Source organism: Lepidochelys olivacea (assembly GCF_965140295.1).
Source record: "Lepidochelys olivacea isolate rLepOli2 genome assembly, chromosome: 9".
NCBI lineage: Eukaryota > Metazoa > Chordata > Testudines > Cheloniidae > Lepidochelys > Lepidochelys olivacea.
The window spans coordinates 83,377,449-83,399,381 of NC_140419.1; the positions used below are offsets into that span (position 1 = coordinate 83,377,449).

Consider the following 21,933-nt stretch of genomic DNA (forward strand, 5'->3'; position numbering starts at 1 on the left):
ACTGAAGTATGCTTGAATTGTGAGGAAAAAAAACAGAGGAGAGTCAGAGTATCGGAGAAGAGTAAGGAAATGGATGAGAAGGAGGGTAGGTGAGCAGGAGATGGGAGGACATGGGGTCACTGGGGAATTAGAGGAGGACAGTAGATGAGAAACATCTGTGTCTTTGAGAGAGGAGGAGGGTAGAACTATAGGAAAAGAAGAGAAGGGAAGGCAAGCCTAGCGGAAGGAGAAGGTCACATTGTATTTTATCAACTTTTTCTTGGAAGAAATCAGCAAGATCCTGTGTGGGAAGAGAAATGGAGACACAAAGGAAGGCAGTCTTCATCCCTTCTGTTACTGAACCCCATCCTTTCAGACAAGACCTTGGACACGATCCAAGATCCACCAATAAATCCAGATAAGTCAAATACCACTGAACGAGCTACTTAGTTCAAAATGATACCTGCATGTGCAAGGGGACAAGCCTATACTTATATGTGCCATGGGATCACATCTATTCCCATCTTAATCTCATTCCAGGACTTGCACACAGGAGACATACTCACAGCAGTCTACAGTGCAGGTGGACCTTTTATATCTGAAGCAAGATGGAAACAGGGCAAACCCTCCTCAAACTCACACTGTACCAAGCATCCATTTTAAAACTATGTATATGAAGTTAGATGAGGTCATGGATAGTAGAATCTATCTACCCACTAACATTGTAGTGATTTGTGATTAGTAAGAAATGGTATGACAGATTGTTTCCTTTTTATTATTATAAATTAATGTTGATAATATATTCCTATATATATTATCTATATATAAAAGGACCACCACCCTTTTACAACTATATTTTAATCACAACTGTTTATAAACATATATTTTTAGGGAGAACATATATTTACAAATGTATTTTAATTATGAATTATGAATTCAAATTCATTGTCATAAGAGTAATTTATCTAGGAAAGGTTATTAAACCCATAAAATGAACCTGCCAAAACATTTACCTACAAATGATTCCTATCACTCAGCAGAAAAGGAAAACAAGATTATTTAAAAACAACCATTTGAAAGTGAAGTTTACAGATGTATGCAGCTGAACAATAATCTCAAAACAGCCACCTTATTCTAGATCTATTACAGCCATCTGCTAGCTCAACATCCAAATAAAATTCCAGATGCATCAATGCATTATGTAGAATATTGTTACTAATCTTTCTATTCAGATTTCCTCATAGACCCCATTTAGAAGGTGAAAAGTAACATTTATCTATCATCCAGCAGCACTGTTCACCTCTGAATTCTACTCCAAATCGACCTTAAGTTTTACAAGAATGAAACTGTTGGTTTGTGTCACCTGAAGCAGGCTTGCAGGGTATTTTGCTCAAAAATAAAAGAAAAACAATAGTTAGTTGCTCTGTCACAACACAAACTCACCCTTAGGCTGATTCTCCCTTTGTTTTCTAAAAGTATATCTATATTAGGGTTTGTTTTGTGGGGAGGGGAATTCGTGGGGAGAATGGCTTTATTGAACTGAGGACTCATCAGTTGTAACCAGGCATAGTATAAGCATGGACTGCACTAATTCCCAGCCTTGTCACGATCACCTTTTTCAACATGATGCAGCATCATATCCCAGTTTACTTGTGCATTACACTCACTTTCGTCTGACTTTACAGCCGATGGAGGGTTGTTTGCAAGTTCCTCTGTATTTCCTTCTCCACCCCCACGAGATCTTGAATTCCAGACTTTAATCACTTCAACATCATTATCACTTCCACTTCCACTTGAGCTACTCTCTTTCTTCGCTTTCTTCCCCTTGGATTTTTTTTTCCTAGAAACATAACATTGTATGTTCACTATTTAAAAATCTGCAGGTGAGAGAGCCAACAGCTGTAACAGTAAAAAAACAAAAAACCCCACAAATATTGCTTAAATTTTTGTAACTTTAAAAGAAAAGAAATCTAACAGATTTAAGTTAAGCACGTATGTTTCACACAGAAAAGCTCAATTTACTTAGCATAATCATCAGAGCTTAAACTCATTGAAGTTTCATCTGAATCTGAAGCTATGAACTCATCCAAACTGTCTTCATCAAAGTAGCCCTGAAAAACAAAATTAATATTCTTAGAACACAGATTTTTATTAAGTACCATAATCTAGACTGAAGCCTCTATTAAAACACTTAAACATCTGTTTATTCTTCATTTAAACAAACCAAGAGTTCAGTGAAAGATCAACATTTCAAAATGTTTTAATGATGACAAAATTTCCGGGGGGGGGGGGGGGGGGGGGAGTGGCCATAAGTGAAATGGCTGGCAAAATCACTGTACCCCACAGCAACAGAGATTTCCATTAATTTGCCAAAAATCTACCTAGCATTTGTCATGTCTTATTTGGAAAGCTTTCAATAGAAGCAGAAGTATGTATTTTGATATATCTAATTTACCTTATTTTCTTTACTAATATAGTCCAGCTGCAAACACCAAGGGTGAGTCCAGATTCTGCTTAACATCTGGAAGTCCTGGAAGAGCTTAGCTCCAGCTTTGCCTCTTCCACCTTCACTGCTACTACCTACACCTGACAATAAAGTTCAGATTATAGAATGAAAGCTTGAATTAAGTTTGCCAAATACTGTTCCCCCTTTGAACAACACATTTGTTTAGTATAGAGTGTTCTCTCCAGGTGCACATCTCACATTGTAATTTCTCTTTTAGAGAGGTCAAGTTACCTAGTTACAGGATTCTTTTCTAGTTAAAACAGTCAAAACTAGATTTCTGTCTTTTTCTTGATGAGTTACATGATAACATTTTTACAGAGGAGTGCATTCTCTCCTCAATGGGAATTCATATAAATCCCAGCGAAGGGGCACTCAGGTTTATTCAAGTTTGTAAAAGCAATTATTTATAAAACCTAAGATTAATATAAATGTTATGATTTTGTAAAGTTTCAGTTAATTCAGATCATTGTTTAATGTAACTATTTCCTTGCATATTTTGTCACTTTAAAACTGTGCTAATGTAAAACAGCCAGAAGCTGTTAATACCTTGTCTATTTTCATTGACAAAGCTGAATTTGCTGCAAAAAGTGAACAGCATTTGTAGTGAATGACTGGATTAAAAAAATTCTTTTATTTTTAATAGCCTAAAGCAGGGGTATCCAACCCACGGCCCACCAGAGCATTTCATAAGGCTTGCGGCCTGCTTCAACACAATATACTAACAGATGATTCATTAGCGTTTTGTCATCAGGTTTACATCATTTTGTGTGCTCTTTGCTGTTTTTTTCCTGTTTTCTGTAATGCTGGTGCACGTTTTATGCACTGGATTTCTTTATTTGTTTTTAAATAGACAATACTGTACATAGAAACAACCTATCTAAATACATACAAACCAGAATCTGTTGGCTCTCACAAATTTGTGCTTAGGTTTATGTGGCCCTCTTGTGTAATAAGGTTGGGCACCACAAGCCTAAAGGGTTGACAAAGAAACAATGTCAACTTGAAGTTTTTGAAACTGACTTATCTGTACAGTGAAGCCTGTTTAAACAAAATAACTGGAAAAATCATACATTTTCTGAATCACAAAAATAAATGCCTGTGGGTGAACCAGGCTAAAAAGCTTATTCAAGAATTTCAGTCAACAGGCTATAGAAAGAAGACTGTAGTAAAATGAAGGCATAAGGGAAAGTATGATAGCAAGCTGCTTTTTGCCACATTATAAAGAGTTACTCTACAGTTAGCTCCATGTAATAATTATTCCTTTATGTTCCTAATAAAAGGTAAAAATAACACTGTGGTAGCTGGGATGGCTCTTATGGATTTGGAAGGGTCCCTACAAAAGTGCTAAGTTCAGATGCCCTAACTCCATGATACAGAAACAGAGAAGAAACCACCTCCTCTAAAATCTCTCATGCAATTAAAAAAATTATTACAGATGATATAATATTTTCTACATTAATGAAAAGTAGAAAAACTATTTTCATATTTGGAGTAAAGACTAACTTTCTAAGATTATGTATTCTAGTGGCAACTTGTACCACATCTGAAAGTACTTCGATAAAACACTGAACTTTTTATTTTTATTTGTATTTGCGGGTAAAGAGAAATTTCTTCTACTGGAACTTCAGCCTCAGTAGTAGGATTCATTTTTCAGATATTTACCTAATACAAATCAGAAGGTACTTTGCTTAGTTGAAACTGCTGGAATACCAAATGCAGAAAGTGGCACTTAACTTAGGGACCAGTCAAATGGCTTAGAAGATAGCAATATGGATGGATATTAACAAGGAAGACTCAAGATCTAGACAGACTTGTGACACTGTCAGTCCTTGAGTGAGTTGGGGAGTTTTAGTCTCAATAAAAAAAAAACTAATGACTTATCACAGAACATTGTACATCCCTGGGGTGTGAGAGACTCAAAGCCCATTAAAGTACATGAGAACCTTTCTATTGACTTCAGCAGGCACTGGATCAGTCTGTTTGCCTTCTATCAGCTACAAAGTAAAAGGTGTGCAAGCAACTGCTGTCCAGTAAACGAATAGGGAATTCTTCAGTGGCAGCACAAAATAAGAACAAAGTAACAGCACTAAAAGATTAGTCACACTGGGCTAATTTTTCAGTCAGTATGTGCCCCAGGCGATCCTATTTTTAAGGGTATGTTGTTTGTAGCATGGTAGGTAAAACACAGTTTATATCAGAAAGCCTAAAAATTTCAGCAGACAAACACACACGTATAAGAAGCCAGCAAAAGTTTTGAAGACTTCACAAAACTACTTCTATTGCTTTGATAAAAAATAGTTGTTCTGAGGAAGCAGTGTGTTTTCACCTACTGAGCTGTTTCAATGAAACTTACAGTTCACTTATTTTTAAGCACACGGATAACTTTAGGAGGATATGCATTTGGAATGTTGTAGTAATGAACAGAATACAAATATATTTTTCTTCAGTGCATCTATATAGGTGAGAGCCAATACTGAATAGACGTTTCAGAGTGGTAGCCATGTTATTCTGTTTCAGCAAAAACAATGGAGTCCTTGTGGCACCTTAGAGTCTAACAGATTTATTTGGGCATAAGCTTTCGTGGGCTAAAACCCACTTCATCAGATGCATGGAGTGAAAAATACAGTAAACAGTATATATATTACAGCACATGAAAAGATGGGAGTTGCTTTACCAAGTGGGGGGCCTGTGTTAACGAGGCCAATTCAATTAAGGTGGAAGTGGCCTATTCTCAACAGTTGACAAGAAGGGGTGAATATCAGAGGGAAAATTACTTTTGTAGTGCTAATGAGGCCAATGCAATCAAGGTGGATGTTGACCAAAAACAGTTGACAAGGTGTGAGTATCAGCAGAGGGAAAATAACTTTTTGTAGTAACCCATCCACTCCCAGTCTTTATTCAGGCCTAATTTGATGGTGTCCAGTTTGCAAATTCATTCCAGTTCTGCGGTTTCTCATTGAAGTCTGTTTTTCAAGTTTTTTTTGTTGAAGAATTGCCACTTTTAAGTCTGTTATTGAGTATCCAGGGAGATTGAAGTGTTCTCTACTGATTTTTGAATATTACAATTCTTGGTGTCTGATTTGTGTCCATTTATTCTTTTTTGCAGAGATTGTCTGGTTTGGCCAATGTACATGGCAGAGGCGCACTGTTGGCATATATCACATTGGTAGATATGCAGGTGAATGAGCCCCTAATGGTGTGGCTGATGTGGCTATGATGGTGTCCCTTGATAGCTATGCAGAAAGAGTTGGCAACGGGGTTTGTTGCAGGGATTGGTTCCTTGGTTAGTGTTTTTGTTGTGTGGCGTGTGGTTGCTGGTGAGTATTTGCTTCAGGTTGGGGAGCTGTCTGTAAGTGAGGACTGGCCCGTCTCCCCAGGTCTGCGAGAGTGAGGGATCGTCCTTCAGGATAGGTTGTAGATCCTTGATGATGCTGACCCCCTACTTGGTAAGGCAACTCCCATCTTTTCATGTGCTGTAATATATATACTGCTGACTGTATTTTTCATTCCATGCATCTGATGAAGTGGGTTTTAGCCCACGAAAGCTTATGCCCAAATAAATTTGTTAATACAGAATAGACTAAGTTATAGGGTTGATTAGTGATGAGCTCTACAAGACTATTAAAACACTGTATGTGTTCTGCTTTGAAACACACGCAGGTTGGGGGGGGGGGGGTGTTTAAATAAAGGTTTTACTCCTTATTAAAAAAACAAAACAAAACAAACAAAACCTGAAAAAGAGCTTTTGGTTTTTAGACCTGCAATTTTTATAAATGAAATTACCAACACTGGTTCCGGATGACTGGTTAGATTAGCATCTTAACTGAAATAAAGGAAACAGCCCACACAAAGTTTGAAAAAGAAAACCTAGCTGGCAATTTAGCTAAGACACCACAAACTACACCCAGCTATAATCCAAGCAAGTAAGACAACACTCTGAATATCATATCCAAGTTGAACATCTGCTGTAAATCACAGTTTGATACAAAATGCAATTAATCTTTTATCATCCTTTTCTTGAATTAAACTTGGGAGGGTAACTGCAACAGCAAAACAAACCGTGAACAGTCACTGCAGCAGCTATATACAATCAATTTAAACTGTGCCACATACTTCAGTCTATCTAATGCTAAAAAGATTAAGTTAGTACACATTTGCATGATGGACTAATTTAGTAACAGTTCTAAAAAGCAAATGTATGCTAGGTTATTCATTAGATAAAAATATGATTGTATCATCATCATGACCCCATGTATTCTGCAACCACAGAATTTAACATGAAGGATATTTCATTATCATAGAATAAATTAGTGTTGCTACAGAGTTTAGGGATAGTTGCTGTAGAACTTTAGAGCTGCTGCTGTGGAATTTGGTCCAATTGTGCCACTGAGTGCATAAGGCCTTTGCTAGCTTCTTGAGTTACCATTATTGATGGTAAATACAACACTATCACTTTAGAAGTGCTGCTGACACTGGCAGGTTTTGCAAGATGCTGAACTGCAAGCCCCAAGAAAACCACCACCGTTTTAGAGTCAAGAGCACAGCAGTTCTCAGCATTTGAACATGCCTTTGTTCAAGCTGTAAGATTTTTTAAATTCAACAAGTTTGTGTATGGCCTTGCTTCTTCTAAAATGCTAAGGAAGTTAAAAATTAGAAAGGCAAACTGGTCCTGAGACATCACGGAAATCTAATGACAAACTTAAGTCTTTTCACTACCAGACCAGTGGGATGTGGAATGAGACGGAGGGGGCAACTCCATATCACGCTTGCAAACGAGTAACGTGAAAGATTAACCAGTACTGCTCTCAGAACAAAGGCACGCTGAAAGATTCTGAGGACAAACCAGGTCTAGGATGTGATCAAATCAACTAATTTCCTCTTGAAACAAATGTGGGTCCCCAGATGTAAAAGACTTGTGTAATAATCCAAAGTCCGCTTGAAATAACGGGTTTGCTTAAAGAGTACCAGCAATTAATCCACATAATGTATGAATTACTTAAATTATATTTTTGGGGAGGAAGAGAAAGGAAAGGAGTAATGAACCACAAACAAGAAATGTAAGTATTCGTATTCTTCAGTAAATATTTAGTTATATGTAACCATCTGCGCCAAAGTGGATTTCTACAGCAAACCAAAAGGGACCATTTATAGCGTGTTATGAAAACATTAAAAAAAAACTGATTAAATGATGATCAATCACATTACCTAAGTGTACTTTAGTTACCTACCTGTCAAGTGATCCAAGTAGTACTGATACAGCTTACACTGAATAGATGTCATTCTAACTGCTAAAACATATTCATATTTTGGTGGCAGGAACTTCGTTAATGCTGTGTAATCTTTCCTCTGTTAATTTACAAAAGGATGTTAGTCAAACAGATAAGTGTGTATAAAGCAAGTGGATTCTTACTCAGAGTTTAAAAACCTGTGGCACCTTAAGAGATCAAATGTACCACAAAAGCCACCTCTAGGATGTTTTCTAACCACAGAGAAAAAACTATAATACACAATGAAAGCCAAATTATACCAGCCCATCTGCACAGGACCATTTAATCTAGTGCAGCTGGTTGCACACTACACATATCTCCTCTATGCACACATTTTACGCCTATGCTGTGTCAAATGCAATTTCAATAGTTGTTTCCAGTGACTGCTTCTCTTCAGCATAGTTACCTTCTTCAGGTCTGGGTGAACGAGCCCCAAATGACAGTGTTTGTATTATGGACACTGAATGTGACTCCACAGGAAAGCCACTCATGATTTTGGAGCGTGGGTGTGATTCATGATTTTTGAATGCTTGTTTGGCAATGCTATTTCTAATCCCTTTCCTCATTCACCTGCCTACAGTCTCTGCTACTCTTCATCTGCCTCCTCACCCTCCAAATGGTGGGTGTTGACAGTTTGGGGGCTGACAAAACTCCCCACGGTTTGTCACAGGGCTACTCCCTTTGTGGCAAACCAAGAGAAGTTTGTTGGACCCAGGGACTAGTTTAGGACATCTAATAATGCTTAAATATTAAGTTATTTGTGTATTAATTAAGATTTTCATAGTTGCTGCCTTCCTTCTTTCTGATATGAGCAGGACAGCTCAGTGGGAATGGCTTGTTCTCCAGTACTGTACTACTGTATATTTAGCTTCAGCTGGGTAAGGCCCCTCTTGCTACTGTGTATCTTCAAGTGGCTTTCCATTTTCAGATGTATTGGTGCAGGAGATACCAAAAAAAAATTTCCAGTGTGGACCATTTTTATTTTTTATTATTATTTCTTTAAATAGAGACACTGCCTGATGGTCCAGCTCCCTTCCCTATTTATGACCACATGACTCACCATCACACCCCTTCATAATCATTTATAACATCTCTGTGGCAATGATAGCAACTGCCTAAACATGAAAAAGTAATATTGGGGAAGGATTTATGTATTTTTAGGCGTCTTTCAGGCAACAGGTGTTTCGTCCTTTTAAAAAAGGGAAATCAGTCTTCATCCCCGCTTCCTCCTCTTCCATCTGTTTTGATTCTCTCAAATGGAAATAGGAGAGCCAGCTTCAACAGTTAGACAGTTCTCCATGGACCACCATCTTACCATACATTTTAGGAAACAGTAAAAGGCAGGCTGGTTTTTAAGTTTAAATTCAGAATATTTCAAAACTGAAGTACTGATATCCTATCTGATAATATAGATTACTGGTCCAGTAAGTCAGGAAAACAATTCTCCAAGTTGTGTGTGTCCTGCCTAAGATGCACTGACAGGGTTTGTAAAGACTGCGAAGCTTTTACAAGATTTTCTGTTTATATGGAATTTCTGAATTATTTACAATTCAAACTACTTATGAAAACTATACATTGAGTCAAAATGATAACGAAATTACTGGACTATGTATGTAGCAATTGTAGATGCAAATTTAGAGGACCCAAACCATAACATTTTTTTAATTCAAAGGAAAATAGATTACTATAATATTAAGTTGATTGAGTTAACGTGAAGGTAAAGTATTTCCATACCTGAACACATCCAGCTAGCATCTCATACAGTATGTGGGCACGCTTCTTCATTACTCTAACATCTACCATGGTGGAGTCTGCACACTGACCATTCTGGATTGGATTTATAAACCGATTTCTGAATTCCTTAATTGACCCAAGCAAATTTTCCTTGATAAAATTAACCATGCAGTGATCTGGAAGAGAAAGATCAACTCCAGTTCTTTAAAATTAAATAGTTCCTATGGAAAAGTTTGTTTTAAGGAAAGCAGAGAATGGGTGTGTGTACACCTTTCATAAACTCTTTTCTGTTAAGCAAGGTAATGTAAGGCCAAAATTTTCCCAAGTGAGTCCTTAAAGTTAAACATCTACCATCCATATTTAGGTACCTATGTACTTTGATTTTCAGACGGTATTAACCATTTTTGAAAAATTGGCATAAATGTTGATCTGATGCATTGATGTAAGACTTACTTGGAATGTCGTACTGCCTGTGAGCTTAAACATGCAGGGAAGCAATGATATAGAAAAATTATATTTACAGTAGGTTTTGTAATAGTTGAAAACAAAATTATGGCAGTCAGTAGAGGCGCGCATTACCGGGGGATTTCATTCTAAATTAACTAGACTTCCAAGAGTGACTTAGTATGTAAGCATCAGATTTCTAAAGCAGTTTACATAGCTAAAACATCTCCAATACATTTATCCAGAAGGTAAACTAAAAAGTAATGAAAATTATTCTACTAGCTGTAAGGTGTGGTCTGGTACCACCAGGAACAGATTATTTTCTCCTACTTCAAAACTAAATATATTTATAATAATGTATTACTATACTGGCAGAAATGTATTGAAGGAAATGTTTTCTGCACTGACTATAGAAGCATTTACTTACATTCTATAAGATTATTCTGCAGGGGTGTTCCTGTAAGAATTATTCTCCTCCTGGATCGTATAGAATTCATAGCTTTAGAAACAGCAGAAGCTTCATTTTTTAATATGTGCCCTTCATCACAAATAACAAAGTCAGGGCCTAGAAGAAAATCAAGATGTCTAATGCAATTAACTTTATTTTCTGTAACCACGAGGACGCTCGTGTCTACAAGAGTCTGACTTTGCTCTATTAACAGGCAACCATATGCTGTTTTTAAATAAAGCTCTCTAGATTTAAGGGCATTAAAGCCCATACCCTTGGGCTTGCAAATGCATTCACAGTAGTTGATTCTTCCAAGATACGTAACATAGTGCACAATGTATTAGTGGGTAGAATTAAGCAAAACGTTTTACAGTACATTCCTATTAAAAACGTCTAAACGCACACTATAGAGACAAGATGAGTGAGGGAATATGTTTTATTGAACCTAAGGAAGAGCTCTGGGTAGCTCAAAAGCTTGTCTCTCTCACCAATAGAAGTTGGTCCATTAAAAGATATTATCTCACCCACCTTGTTTCTCTAATATCCTGGAATCAACACGGCTACAACCACACTGTAAAATGTATATTAGTAATGCACGTTTTCCCTGTCAAGTTTCATAAGCACACATTTTTAAAGTCACATTACACTGCCATCTATTGGTGACTGATAAGAAGTTATAAAGAGAACCAAAGTCCAACAGCAACTTTCTGTATGAAGACAACAGAGCAGTATGCAATATCCTACTTGACAACAGATAGAGCTGAAAGCCTAATGAGTTATCCAAGTGGTAAACTTGATTTGCCCACTGGTAAAAGACAAATTTTATTTGATGTTAAATAATATCAAAGGCCCAGCTCAAAGTTCCCCCAAGCTTTTTTGTTTTTTTCTAAAAAACATTAATTTCAAGCAAAGCAACAACTTCATTTTTATTGGGTTTAATGCCAACACATATCAATCACTTCTTGATACTTAACTTACACAAAAATTCTTAACATTTAAATTTACAACTACCTCTATAAATTTGGATGCCAAGATAGCAAGAGAGAAAAAAATATATGAAAACTTCTTTTAGAAAGCCAGCTGCCTGATCAATCCCTCATAAAGATAGTTTGTTTCCAATACAGCTTTGCAAAATTCTACCTGCCCATTCATCCACGACAAGTAGCCTTTTCTAACAAGTAACCATACGATTTGTTTCTTTTATTATCACAGTCAAAGCCAAATAACTAGGTTTTGTGCTTAGACTAGTACTTTTTCATGACAAATATGCATGTCTAATCTAGGCCATTGTAGAATAGCTCCTCATCATTCTCCTAGAAGCTAATGCTGGGATCAGAGACCCATCACTCAAGGTATAACTATTAAATAACACAATGCATTTATATTGTATTTTCCATCAAAGAATCTCAAAGTGCTTGAGAAGTATTAATTCAGCTTTACACATGGAGAAAACTGAGGCACAAAGAAGCCCAAAATCAAATAGAGACAGATCTCAGAGCTACTAATCATGTGTTTTAGTCACAAGACCATTCTTTCCTCATCAGTAAGAATAAGCTAGCAACTCCTTTATGACTAAATGCATCTTGCCCAATGCACCTTCATGAAGCCGAAGACTTAGAATTTAAAATTAATTTGTCTTGCTTTGTGGTCATTGTCATTTGATCAGCCATTAATTTTTCCCATTCTGCTGTGAAGGACCAACCCAGAAAAAGGACATGAGTTTGGACATGATGGAGATGGAGACAAGGCAGAGCACAATGAGCTATCAGAAAGCCAAGAACTATTTAGGGTCTACTCATCAGAAGAGCGGTGCAGATCACCTACACTCAAAAGACAATGCCACTATTCTTAATGACAGGTTTCAGAGTAACAGCCGTGTTAGTCTGTATTCGCAAAAAGAAAAGGAGTACTTGTGGCACCTTAGAGACTAACCAATTTATTTGAGCATAAGCTTTCGTGAGCTACAGCTCAATTCATCGGATGCATACCGTGGAAACTGCAGCAGATATTATATACACACAGAGATCATGAAACAATACCTTCTCCCATCCCACTGTCCTGCTGGTAATAGCTTATCTAAATTGATCATCAAGTTGGGCCATTTCCAGCACAAATCCAGGTTTTCTCACCCTCCACCCCCCTACACACAAACTCACTCTCCTGCTGGTAATAGCCCATCCAAAGTGACAACTCTCTTCACAATGTGCATGATAATCAAGGTGGGCCATTTCCTGCACAAATCCAGGTTCTCTCACCCCCTCACCCCCCTCCAAAAACCACACACACAAACTCACTCTCCTCCACAGACCATCTTTTATTAACTAGCCCATAACTCAAGGTAAGATCCATATCTTTGCCTTAGCTTCAGCTGAAGAGAGTTCACAGCTTTTCTTCACTCGTGTTATACTTCAGTGGCCACCCTACTGGATGAAACAGGGAAGCCAAGGCTGTCTGTAGCAGGGAGATTACATATTAGGTAAACAGTTTTGCCCTGGCTCTCCACGTTAGGCAGCTGGCAGCTTTCCAGACTCACGACCCACACAGAATATCTAGTTCGTTGTTGACTTCTTCCCTCCCACAGATACTGATTTTTCCTTAACTTTTAATTTCCCTACTCATAGGAAAAAAAAGCATTCAGGGATCTGAGTTTCCCAATTAGTATAACTGTGCATTAATCAAACACTGGGGATGCACATAAGTTTCATCAGTATATCTTTAAATTTCTTTTCACTGTTTTAGGTTTTTGAAGGTTTAGATCCTCTTTTCCCTCCCCCCACCTATTCTCTTGTGTTACCCATTCATTTAAAATTGTTGGAGGAGGAGTCTCTGCATGGCGACCATGGAGGAGTGGCTCCCACTGGTGCCGGTGACCAGTGCCAGGGTGGGGAAGACAAGGACTGAGCCAACAGGGCTCGTTTCCCTTTAAATGGCACTGAAGGCCCCGGTACCAAATAGTAACCAGTGGCCACATGCTCCCTTCCACCAGTCAGCACCACCACCACCAAACTCTTGTACTGTCTGTGACTCTGGTACCAACAGCGAGAGCAAGTTTCTGGCCGAAGCTAAAGCCTCAGCCGTGGACGGCATTGCAATAATCCCGGCACCATGCTGACCTTCCAATGCTGACAGTTCGGCTGGTACCAGACTCAAATGAGCCCACATAGGGGCCAGAATCAAAGCATCAAAGCACTGAGCTGCCAGAGCCAAGAAGTGACCTTGGTCACAGGTCACACTCTGCTCTGGTCTCCATGTCTGGCCATCCTTGGGGTCGGAGAACATCCTCTCTCGGTCAGCAGCTTCTTCTGTTTCTTCCTTGGTATTGGGGATGTCAAATGGCTTTGTGACTCCTGGACAGTGGAAGGAGCACTCCTCACTGATGCTGAGGTACTCGGTGCCAAGTCCGAATGGCACGGTTCCAAGGAGGGTCTCACCTCTGCATCCATTAGTTCAGTCTAGCCTCTCCATCCTTTTTGGTATGGGGCTTAAAGTCTCTGCAAATTTTGCAGAAGTCCCCAATATAAGCTTCACCCAAGCACTTAAGACAACCGGAGTGCAGGTTACTCAGGGGCACAGCCTAGTTGCAAGAAGCACAAGGCTTGAAGCCTGGCGACCGAGGCATGCCTCGGTACTGAGAGCGGACGCTAAACAGAGAGAACTAACTGAACAAACTACCAAGACGTAACTATCAACAGCAAATACTGAGAAGACAAAGTCTACTGAGAACTTGCAAGAGTGAGGGGAACAGTCCCAGCAACTGTCATGGGTGGTAAGAACGAACTCAGGGGGTGTGGGATTGGCAAGGCCCTTTATACCGGTGCAATGGATACGCAGCACCAGAGCCAACCCGATGGATACCACTGAAGAAAAAATTTCTGGTGACTGTGCTCAGGGCGTGCACATACCTGCACTGGAATGGACATGTGCAATCACTTGAAGAAAAAAGGTTGACCAAAAGGGATATTTAAGAGATGAGGAAAGGTCATCAACATATTTTTTGTACCTTGTATCTTTTTTCATATGAGTACATCTCATTCATATCCACAAGAGAGTCCTAGCTTAAAATACTCTGAGTCATAACTGAACATTTTTGTAATATAGCTGTGTTACAGAAATCACCCATGCAGAAACTAAGTTAACTGTAAATAAAACAGCTTAGTGGGTTCATTAATACATCATTAAATGATTTTCCTAAAAGTATATGTAAAAAGAAAAATACTAAAACATTTCCCACTTGCAAGAGTTCTAAATTCAGCCCATACCCTTAAATGGACAGCTTAATTGCTACTCTGAGTCCTTACATTAACAACATTCACTTACCTGGATCAACCAGAGCCTTGTTAAATATTTCCTTAAGTTTTCTACTTTTCACATTCCTGCCTTGTGCAAGATTACGGTACATCTCATAACCTATGATCATAACTCCTCCATCTTCCTGCCATCGCTGCAGCATATAGGATCTTTCTTGAGGGCGTTTTACAGTTGCTAATTCAGAAACCTTTTGAAAGAGAATACTGGATGTTGGACTCTGCTTTTAACCAAGACAAAACAGGAGTCTTGCAGAGTACTACACAACTTTTAAATACCTAGATCACACCTACTACATCAGTACAAGTAAATTTTCTGTATACATAAAACACAATCTCTAGTGTGCACTTTGAATGGTGTAATTTTGTCATAATCACTCAAACTGTTCAGCTATATAAGGGACTTTTAAAAAAAGAAAATTCTTAAAAATGAAATACCTCTAGTTTCTCATCATCTTCTAAACCTTCTTGCCATTTTTCAAACTCATTCAGCCAGTTCAAGGCAGTGTTCAGTGGACACACCACGAGAGCTGTGCTGAAATCCAGTTTATCACACAACAGAACTGTATGGAGAAAACTCACTACCTGTAAAGGGAACCAAGCAAACTACTACTTAGTAGGAGAATACTTAAGGAAAAAAAAAAGTTGCACACAGACACACACAGCACCACCATCATTACACACACATCCATGTCCAGTCTTCATTTTCTCCAAATAACGTATAAAAGTTTACAAACAACAATCTTCCTACCCAAACAGCCTCACCCTTTTTGGGGGAGTAGTAGTTAAAACTTTGGGAAGAGGCAGGGCAGGGCAGGGGCAGGGGGTTGGGGGAAGGGATGGAGTGGGGGCGGGGCCTGGGGTGGAATGGAGGTTGCCCCAGCCCCACATCCCCCTAGGGACCGCCCTGTGTGTTTGAGCCTCCTTTCTTCCCCATTGAGAATAAGCCCAACTCCTTAAATTATTTATAAGGAAAGACTGGAGTTTCTTGAAATTTGGCACCAATCTTGCATTACATGCTTTCCAAGTTAACAATTCCTTCAGTATGGTGACCAGTTCTGTACACCATATAACAGTTCATTCCAAACTTCAGGACTGTGCTGCAAATATGCAACATTCAATGGAAACTAAGCTGCTTTTAGCCCTTGGAACTATCCTGCCATCACCAGGTGGAGAACTAGTATACTTGCTCTTATTAAGATGAGAGCTGCTGTTAACATCTTATGCTAAAAATACTCAAGTGTGAAAGGAAAGAGTGCCCAAAGAAATTGGTCATTTAAGCCATCCTGGAGACTTTGACCACTCATTTTACTTGACCTTCATCTCCTTGTTATTTCAAGGTATTACAGAAAATCTCTTAAAACCGGTCTTACAACCTGTACTTAAAACCTGTACTTCTTACAATGGAAATAAGTGGAGGACAAAAGAACACAGAAGCAGCCGAAAGTTAGAGAGGAAGTTACTGAAAAATAATTGTAAAGGGGGCAGGGGGAATCAATTGCGATTAGATTATAAAGAATGCCCATGAAGACACAATGTATGTTTGTTACTGGCCTTCTGTCCAATAGGAGAGTTACACCCATTAATTCCTTAATCATATGAGCAGTTATAGGTGACACAGAAAAAGAAACGTTCTGCTGTGAAAATATTTCGTAATGATCGAAAACTCTCTTCTTTATCATCTGGATTATCAGATGATCCAACTTGCACATTTGTCATATTAACAGATTCCAATATTTTCCAATGTCTAGTATAAGGTACTAAAGGTTTGCCTAAAAGTCAGATTATGCCAATTCAGAATTGTTTTAGGAAATACTAAAAGGTCAATTTCAGGATTTATGTGAAACCGTAACACTTCCTATGATTTAAGATTGACAAAATAATCGTTTGTGACATCCATAAATGTTGATACTCTTAGAGGCATCATATCAGCCAACAGGATGCTACTTCTAAAGACAGCAGTCTCTTCACACTGGAGATGAGACTATTTTTTTAATATATTAAAACCTATACTGCATCTGAGTTGCCTGATTTTAATACAACTTCCCCTTGAGAAAATAAGGGCTAAATCTCTACAGAATTCTGCTATAGTAGAACTACAAATGAAATCACTGACAGTGAACAGACAGGTATCTCAGACATGACCAGGGGATAATCCGGAGCCACTGAGGAAAGGAACCAATTTAAATAGTAAACTCACTGAAGAAGGAATGTTTCAGAGAGCACAGCCTACTTGAAAAATAAGAGTAATGTTAAATAAATTCAGAAATATGGGTTTCAAATGAACATAACAGATGCTTGTTCATCCCCCTGTAGCTACGTATTATTTTGGAATGCAAAGAAGTTGTATGTATTAACTCTATACAGATCATATGCTTTTAAACTAAGACCAAATTTATTATCTAATTTAGTTATTTTTAGGCAAGTATAATATGCACATTGATAGAGCTCAGGGTGCATGAACATATTTTATAAACGGCAAATACATATTAACGCCAACTCTTTCAGAAAAGAGGACCAATCCCTACGAACTCGCACTTCCTCTTTTTAAGCAACCTCATCAGGCCATTGCCTAGGAGAAGGGGTGGGTCTTACACTGTGTCCTGAAAATGATTAAACTTGGCCTCTGGTTGGACCAGTTGAGAGAGTGGGTTCCAGAGTACAGGATGCCTCACCAAAAGTCCTTTGCCACTTACCTGCAATGTTTTTCCTAGACCCATGCAGTGGGCAAGAATGCATCCGGAACCTGCAGATTTCTTTGTTTTTTTCAAAGATTCACAACAGCAATCCCACATGAACTGAACACCTGGAGAGAATTTTTTTTTAAGAGCTCCTTTAAAAAGTATTAAACGTTTTAAATTTACTAAACAACTTATCTGAAAAGATATTTTTATATAAATTAGCAATCAGATTAAGATATTTCCAACACAATAAAACAAAAACTCAAAGTTAACAGCATTTCCCAAGTAATCGTACATAAGACACCAGTTCAACATGTAGGCCCTGCCAGCACAAGGGGGAAAAAAAAAAAAAAAAAAAAAAAAAGAGTTCAATTAACATAATTGTCTTTATATTTTCTTACCATCTACTTGATGTGGTTTCAGTTTGGTAACTATGTTTCTGTGAACCTGTACTATAGGTTCTTTGGTTTCTTCATCTTCATCTAAAACCAGTTTAGTTGTGATCGGACACTTTAGAGGTGAAGCATCTTCTATTTCTATCACCTGGAAGCAAAAAACAATGTATTATAGGAATGCTTTGCACATGACTAATTCAGGCCCTTTTAAACACACAAGTTCAATGAAATAGCAAGGCCCTATTTGCTAAATCCAAAAGGAAAGATTTTAAGCAATCTTCCCCTTTTTATCCCCTAACATCTCAGTTCAAGATTTGTCTCCACAAAAAATAATTTAAACAGTTGAGACACGAAACAATAATTCCTTATTTATTGATCATTAACCTTAAACAAAAAAGCTTTATTCTGCAACAAATTACAAGTTTAAGTATGAATGTGTGATTTATGGTGTGATTGTCCCTTTCGGGGAGATCAGTCAACACCTGGTCTCTGGTGTGTCGCTTTAAGATGGTGGTTCTCAACCCATGGCCCACTTGCGGCCCAATCAGCACGAGCTGCGGCCCATGCGACATCCTCAGGGCCAGAGAGGTAGTACATATATTGTGTGGATGTGCCCCATAACACAGAGAGCTGCATCTGAGGCCCACAAAGGTAAATAGGTAGAGAACCAGCACTTTAAGATGCCTGACCACTAATCCTTACTATCCTTAAGGGGATTGTCATCCTATTACACATGGTTCCACAAATCTATAATTTCTAAACACTTAAAATTCCTTACCCGCAGCTAAATTTATGATGTCTTTAAACACCATCAGCAACTAAACTTTCAATCAATATCTCATACAAAAGTAAAAATAAATAAATGAGATGTACCTCTCTTAACTTCTCTCTCTCTCTCTCTCTTTCTGCAATACGTTTTCTTCTCTCTTCCTCCTCCTTCAGTGCATTTTGTGTTTCTGTTCTAAGCTTATCATCTTTAAGAATCTTTCGTATTTTCTTCCGGCCTTTTCCAGGAGATTTTGAATCATTGTCATCTTCATCCTCAGAATTACTCTATTACAATTCAAACCAATTAATCATTAGTATAAAACCTGAGACACGAGGACTATTATAATCCTGACTTTTGAATAAATGATCGAACTTTGTGACACAGTTCTTACCTAAACAGGAAAAGGAGTTTTCAAATTGAATTATCCAGCATAATTTGAAAGATCTTTTACCAACTTGTGTTGACAGTTTAACACATTTAAAAAACACAGGTTAAATTATTTTAAATTATGCCTACACAAAGATATTAAGGGGTGTTTTCAAATCATATTGCTAAAAATGAAAAAAGCACTCTTTCCCTCTTCAACTAGACATACCCATACCTGGACCTAAATCCACTTCTACCACCAGTAATTTCAGTTGTGACAACACAAAGGGAAGCTTCTAGTAATATCCTCCCCATTACTGCTATTCAATATGGTATAACCAGAGAAATCCTACAAGACCTGGTTGACTCCTCGCTCCAGCTATTGCCACTGGTCAGGTGGATAATGAATCTTCTGAGTTTGGTTAAGAAATTCCACTTTACTTAAAAGTAATAGCTGTGTGTCTTCACATAACTCCAAAATGCAGCTGGTTTTAGTTTCTATGAATGGAAATTTTATCTAGTCTAGTCAACAGTTTTCTTATTTAAGAAAAAATAGTTATGTAACAGAGTTCTGTTTTGGCTTTTTTTACTTAAAGTATTTTTTTTACTGTTTGTATATTTTCCTATTTGGTCTGTTTTATGGCTTGAAAGAATATAAATCAAATCTAAAGAGAAATCAAGTATGTCCTAACTCAAATAGTTTATCAATAGGAACACCTGATTTTAAAATAAAGTCTGATATCTGAAATGTCCTTCATTCACTGGGCTAAGCAGCTATTTCTAAAACAGAAAAAAATCAACCATTAGAAAGTCTAAGGACAATGAAAGAAAACGAATTCTTCCACTGTATAATCCATATGTTTAAAATCTGAGTATTCTGTAAAGCAGTTAGAGAAAAAAAGGATTATTCTGATTGAAAAGTGATCTCTATAGATCAGCAGGTTGGAAATCTGCAGGCGAAATCAAAAATTGGGAAGAACTCTCTCACTCCTTCACTGTAATGGCTGCAAACTGGACTGTTCACTGTAGGAAAACAATGTTTCTTTGAGCTCTAAATGTGAATCCTTGGGAAATATTCTGAAAAATAGAAATGTAACAAAAACATTGGATTTTTCCCCTCACAAACAATATACTGAGACAAGTTTTAACTGAAATCTGAAATAATAATCCAATTGACAGACCCTTTTAAATCTCCATTATGGATATAAACTAAAAATATCTGGATCCTGAAGTAGAAAATATGCCAGCTGAACTATTCTCTTCAGACACTAATTCACACAAGTTTCATTATTTCCAAAGTGAAAGAAAGTTGTAAGGGGTTTATTTAAAGTTGTGAAATACCTACTAACTAGTCTAAACAACACTACATAAGGGCGTTACTGTCAATTCCCACATTTTAAAAAAATACCATCAGAGTTACTGTGTGTTATACTCTGTTAAATTAAGGGACAAAACTTCAAATAATAAATGTATTTAAGTTTTTGACCAAACAAAACATTTTCTTGATACAACAATTATGGAGAACAGCTTTACTAAAAACAGCCAGGACTCTCTTTGAGGTGGTTTTGATGGTTTAAACAGCCTATATCTATCCCTTAGACAGCTATACAAACTATTCATCAGAATAATTCCTTTTCCCTTCTATTACCTAAGATTTTGATGACCTCTAAAATAGCTGGCAATTATAACTTGTGTGCTAATTAATTCTCTGTTTCCGTGAATTAAATAAAGATACTAAACTCAACAATCTGCTTAGTACTTATTTTATTTTACACTATTGCACCTGGAAGAAATTAATAGTTTTTTTTATTTTTTCTTTCCACTTGAATAAACTGAGGATCTTTCTGCATATACGAGACAAACGTATTTGGTGGTTTCCCTTTTTAATCTTGAATATTTACTATTACTGCATGCTTGTATCTTTCAGAAAATGTCCACTGATTAAACAAAATGTACATATTATTCTATAGGTAGTCATATACAGAAATATATTATCTGTGCATTCAGAAAGAGGACATTCCAAAAAAAGTAAGACATTTTAAATCATCTGCTTTACATTTTTTCTCCACGCTGTTCAGAGTCAGACACTATAATTGCACCTATTGTGAGATATAATGAAAGGTGTTCAACTGTTACCGAAGGTGTGTTTTCGAATTTTGTCTAAAATGCAAAATATATGTACTGTTCAACATTTAAAAGATCAAAACCATTGTCTAGAATCTGGCCTACTGCAGACAGCTTCTCCCCACAGAAGTCTGCCACTGCTCCTCAAATTGATTTCTTAATAATCCATATCCCTACCATTCCAGCAGAGGGTCTCCGACTAAAGGGTAGAAATAAAACAAAAAAAATCAAGAGTATAGAGGTTTATATTACGTATTGTTAGTATTAGAATAACATTCTATTTGAGGTTGTCTGGACATGCGATAAGAATGGAAATGGGAAAAGAATGACCAGCAAAGAAAACGTGGGAGGAAGTCTGAAGAGAAAGGGACTGGAATGCGAAGACCTACAAACAACTGTCATGGACCAGAAGGCGTGGCGAAGAATGGTGGGCACTTCCGACCCCATGTAAACAGGAAAAAGAATCAAGAAGTGAAGTTTATATTAGAATAGCATCCAGAAGGTCACCCAAATCAGGACTGGTGTCCCAATGCACTGGGATTATACAAACACCTAGGAGACCACCTCTAACCCCAATGGATTACAATTTAGTTTAAAACAAGATGCAACAATGGAAATATTAGAGGGATGGGGGACAGAGGATGTGAGTGACACTGACAAGAAAATATGATTATAAAAACAAGCTGCATGTAAAATTAACAGGTTTTAAGTATTTTTTAATAAAGAAAGAATGAATAAAGTACTGAATTGATAGAGAAATGATTATTATTAATATCAGTAATTCTATTAGGTACCTATTATCAACTAGCTATATATTGGAAGTGTCACAGAAGAAGAGAATCTCAAGTACGAATTTGAAGGCTGCCAGAGTACTGGGCTTTATGGATTAGTTTGTAGTGTATAAAAAAATGCCATC

General features: G+C 37.5%; 1 protein-coding gene across 3 annotated transcripts in view; it reads right to left on the reverse strand.

Annotated features, from left to right (window-relative positions):
• ATRX (ATRX chromatin remodeler) overlaps window positions 1-21,933 on the reverse strand; it is a 140,806-nt gene that overhangs the window by 46,690 nt on the left and 72,183 nt on the right. For all 3 annotated transcript variants that reach the window (XM_084640131.1, XM_084640130.1, XM_084640132.1), the window contains 11 exons: window positions 18,632-18,811; window positions 17,765-17,906; window positions 17,379-17,488; window positions 15,121-15,267; window positions 14,696-14,873; window positions 10,358-10,495; window positions 9,487-9,662; window positions 7,714-7,831; window positions 2,435-2,565; window positions 2,002-2,090; window positions 1,647-1,819 (listed from right to left, as the gene is read on the reverse strand). In XM_084640131.1, the coding sequence (XP_084496257.1) occupies window positions 1,647-1,819; window positions 2,002-2,090; window positions 2,435-2,565; window positions 7,714-7,831; window positions 9,487-9,662; window positions 10,358-10,495; window positions 14,696-14,873; window positions 15,121-15,267; window positions 17,379-17,488; window positions 17,765-17,906; window positions 18,632-18,811 (1,582 nt within the window). The remainder of the gene's footprint in view (window positions 1-1,646; window positions 1,820-2,001; window positions 2,091-2,434; window positions 2,566-7,713; window positions 7,832-9,486; window positions 9,663-10,357; window positions 10,496-14,695; window positions 14,874-15,120; window positions 15,268-17,378; window positions 17,489-17,764; window positions 17,907-18,631; window positions 18,812-21,933) is intronic.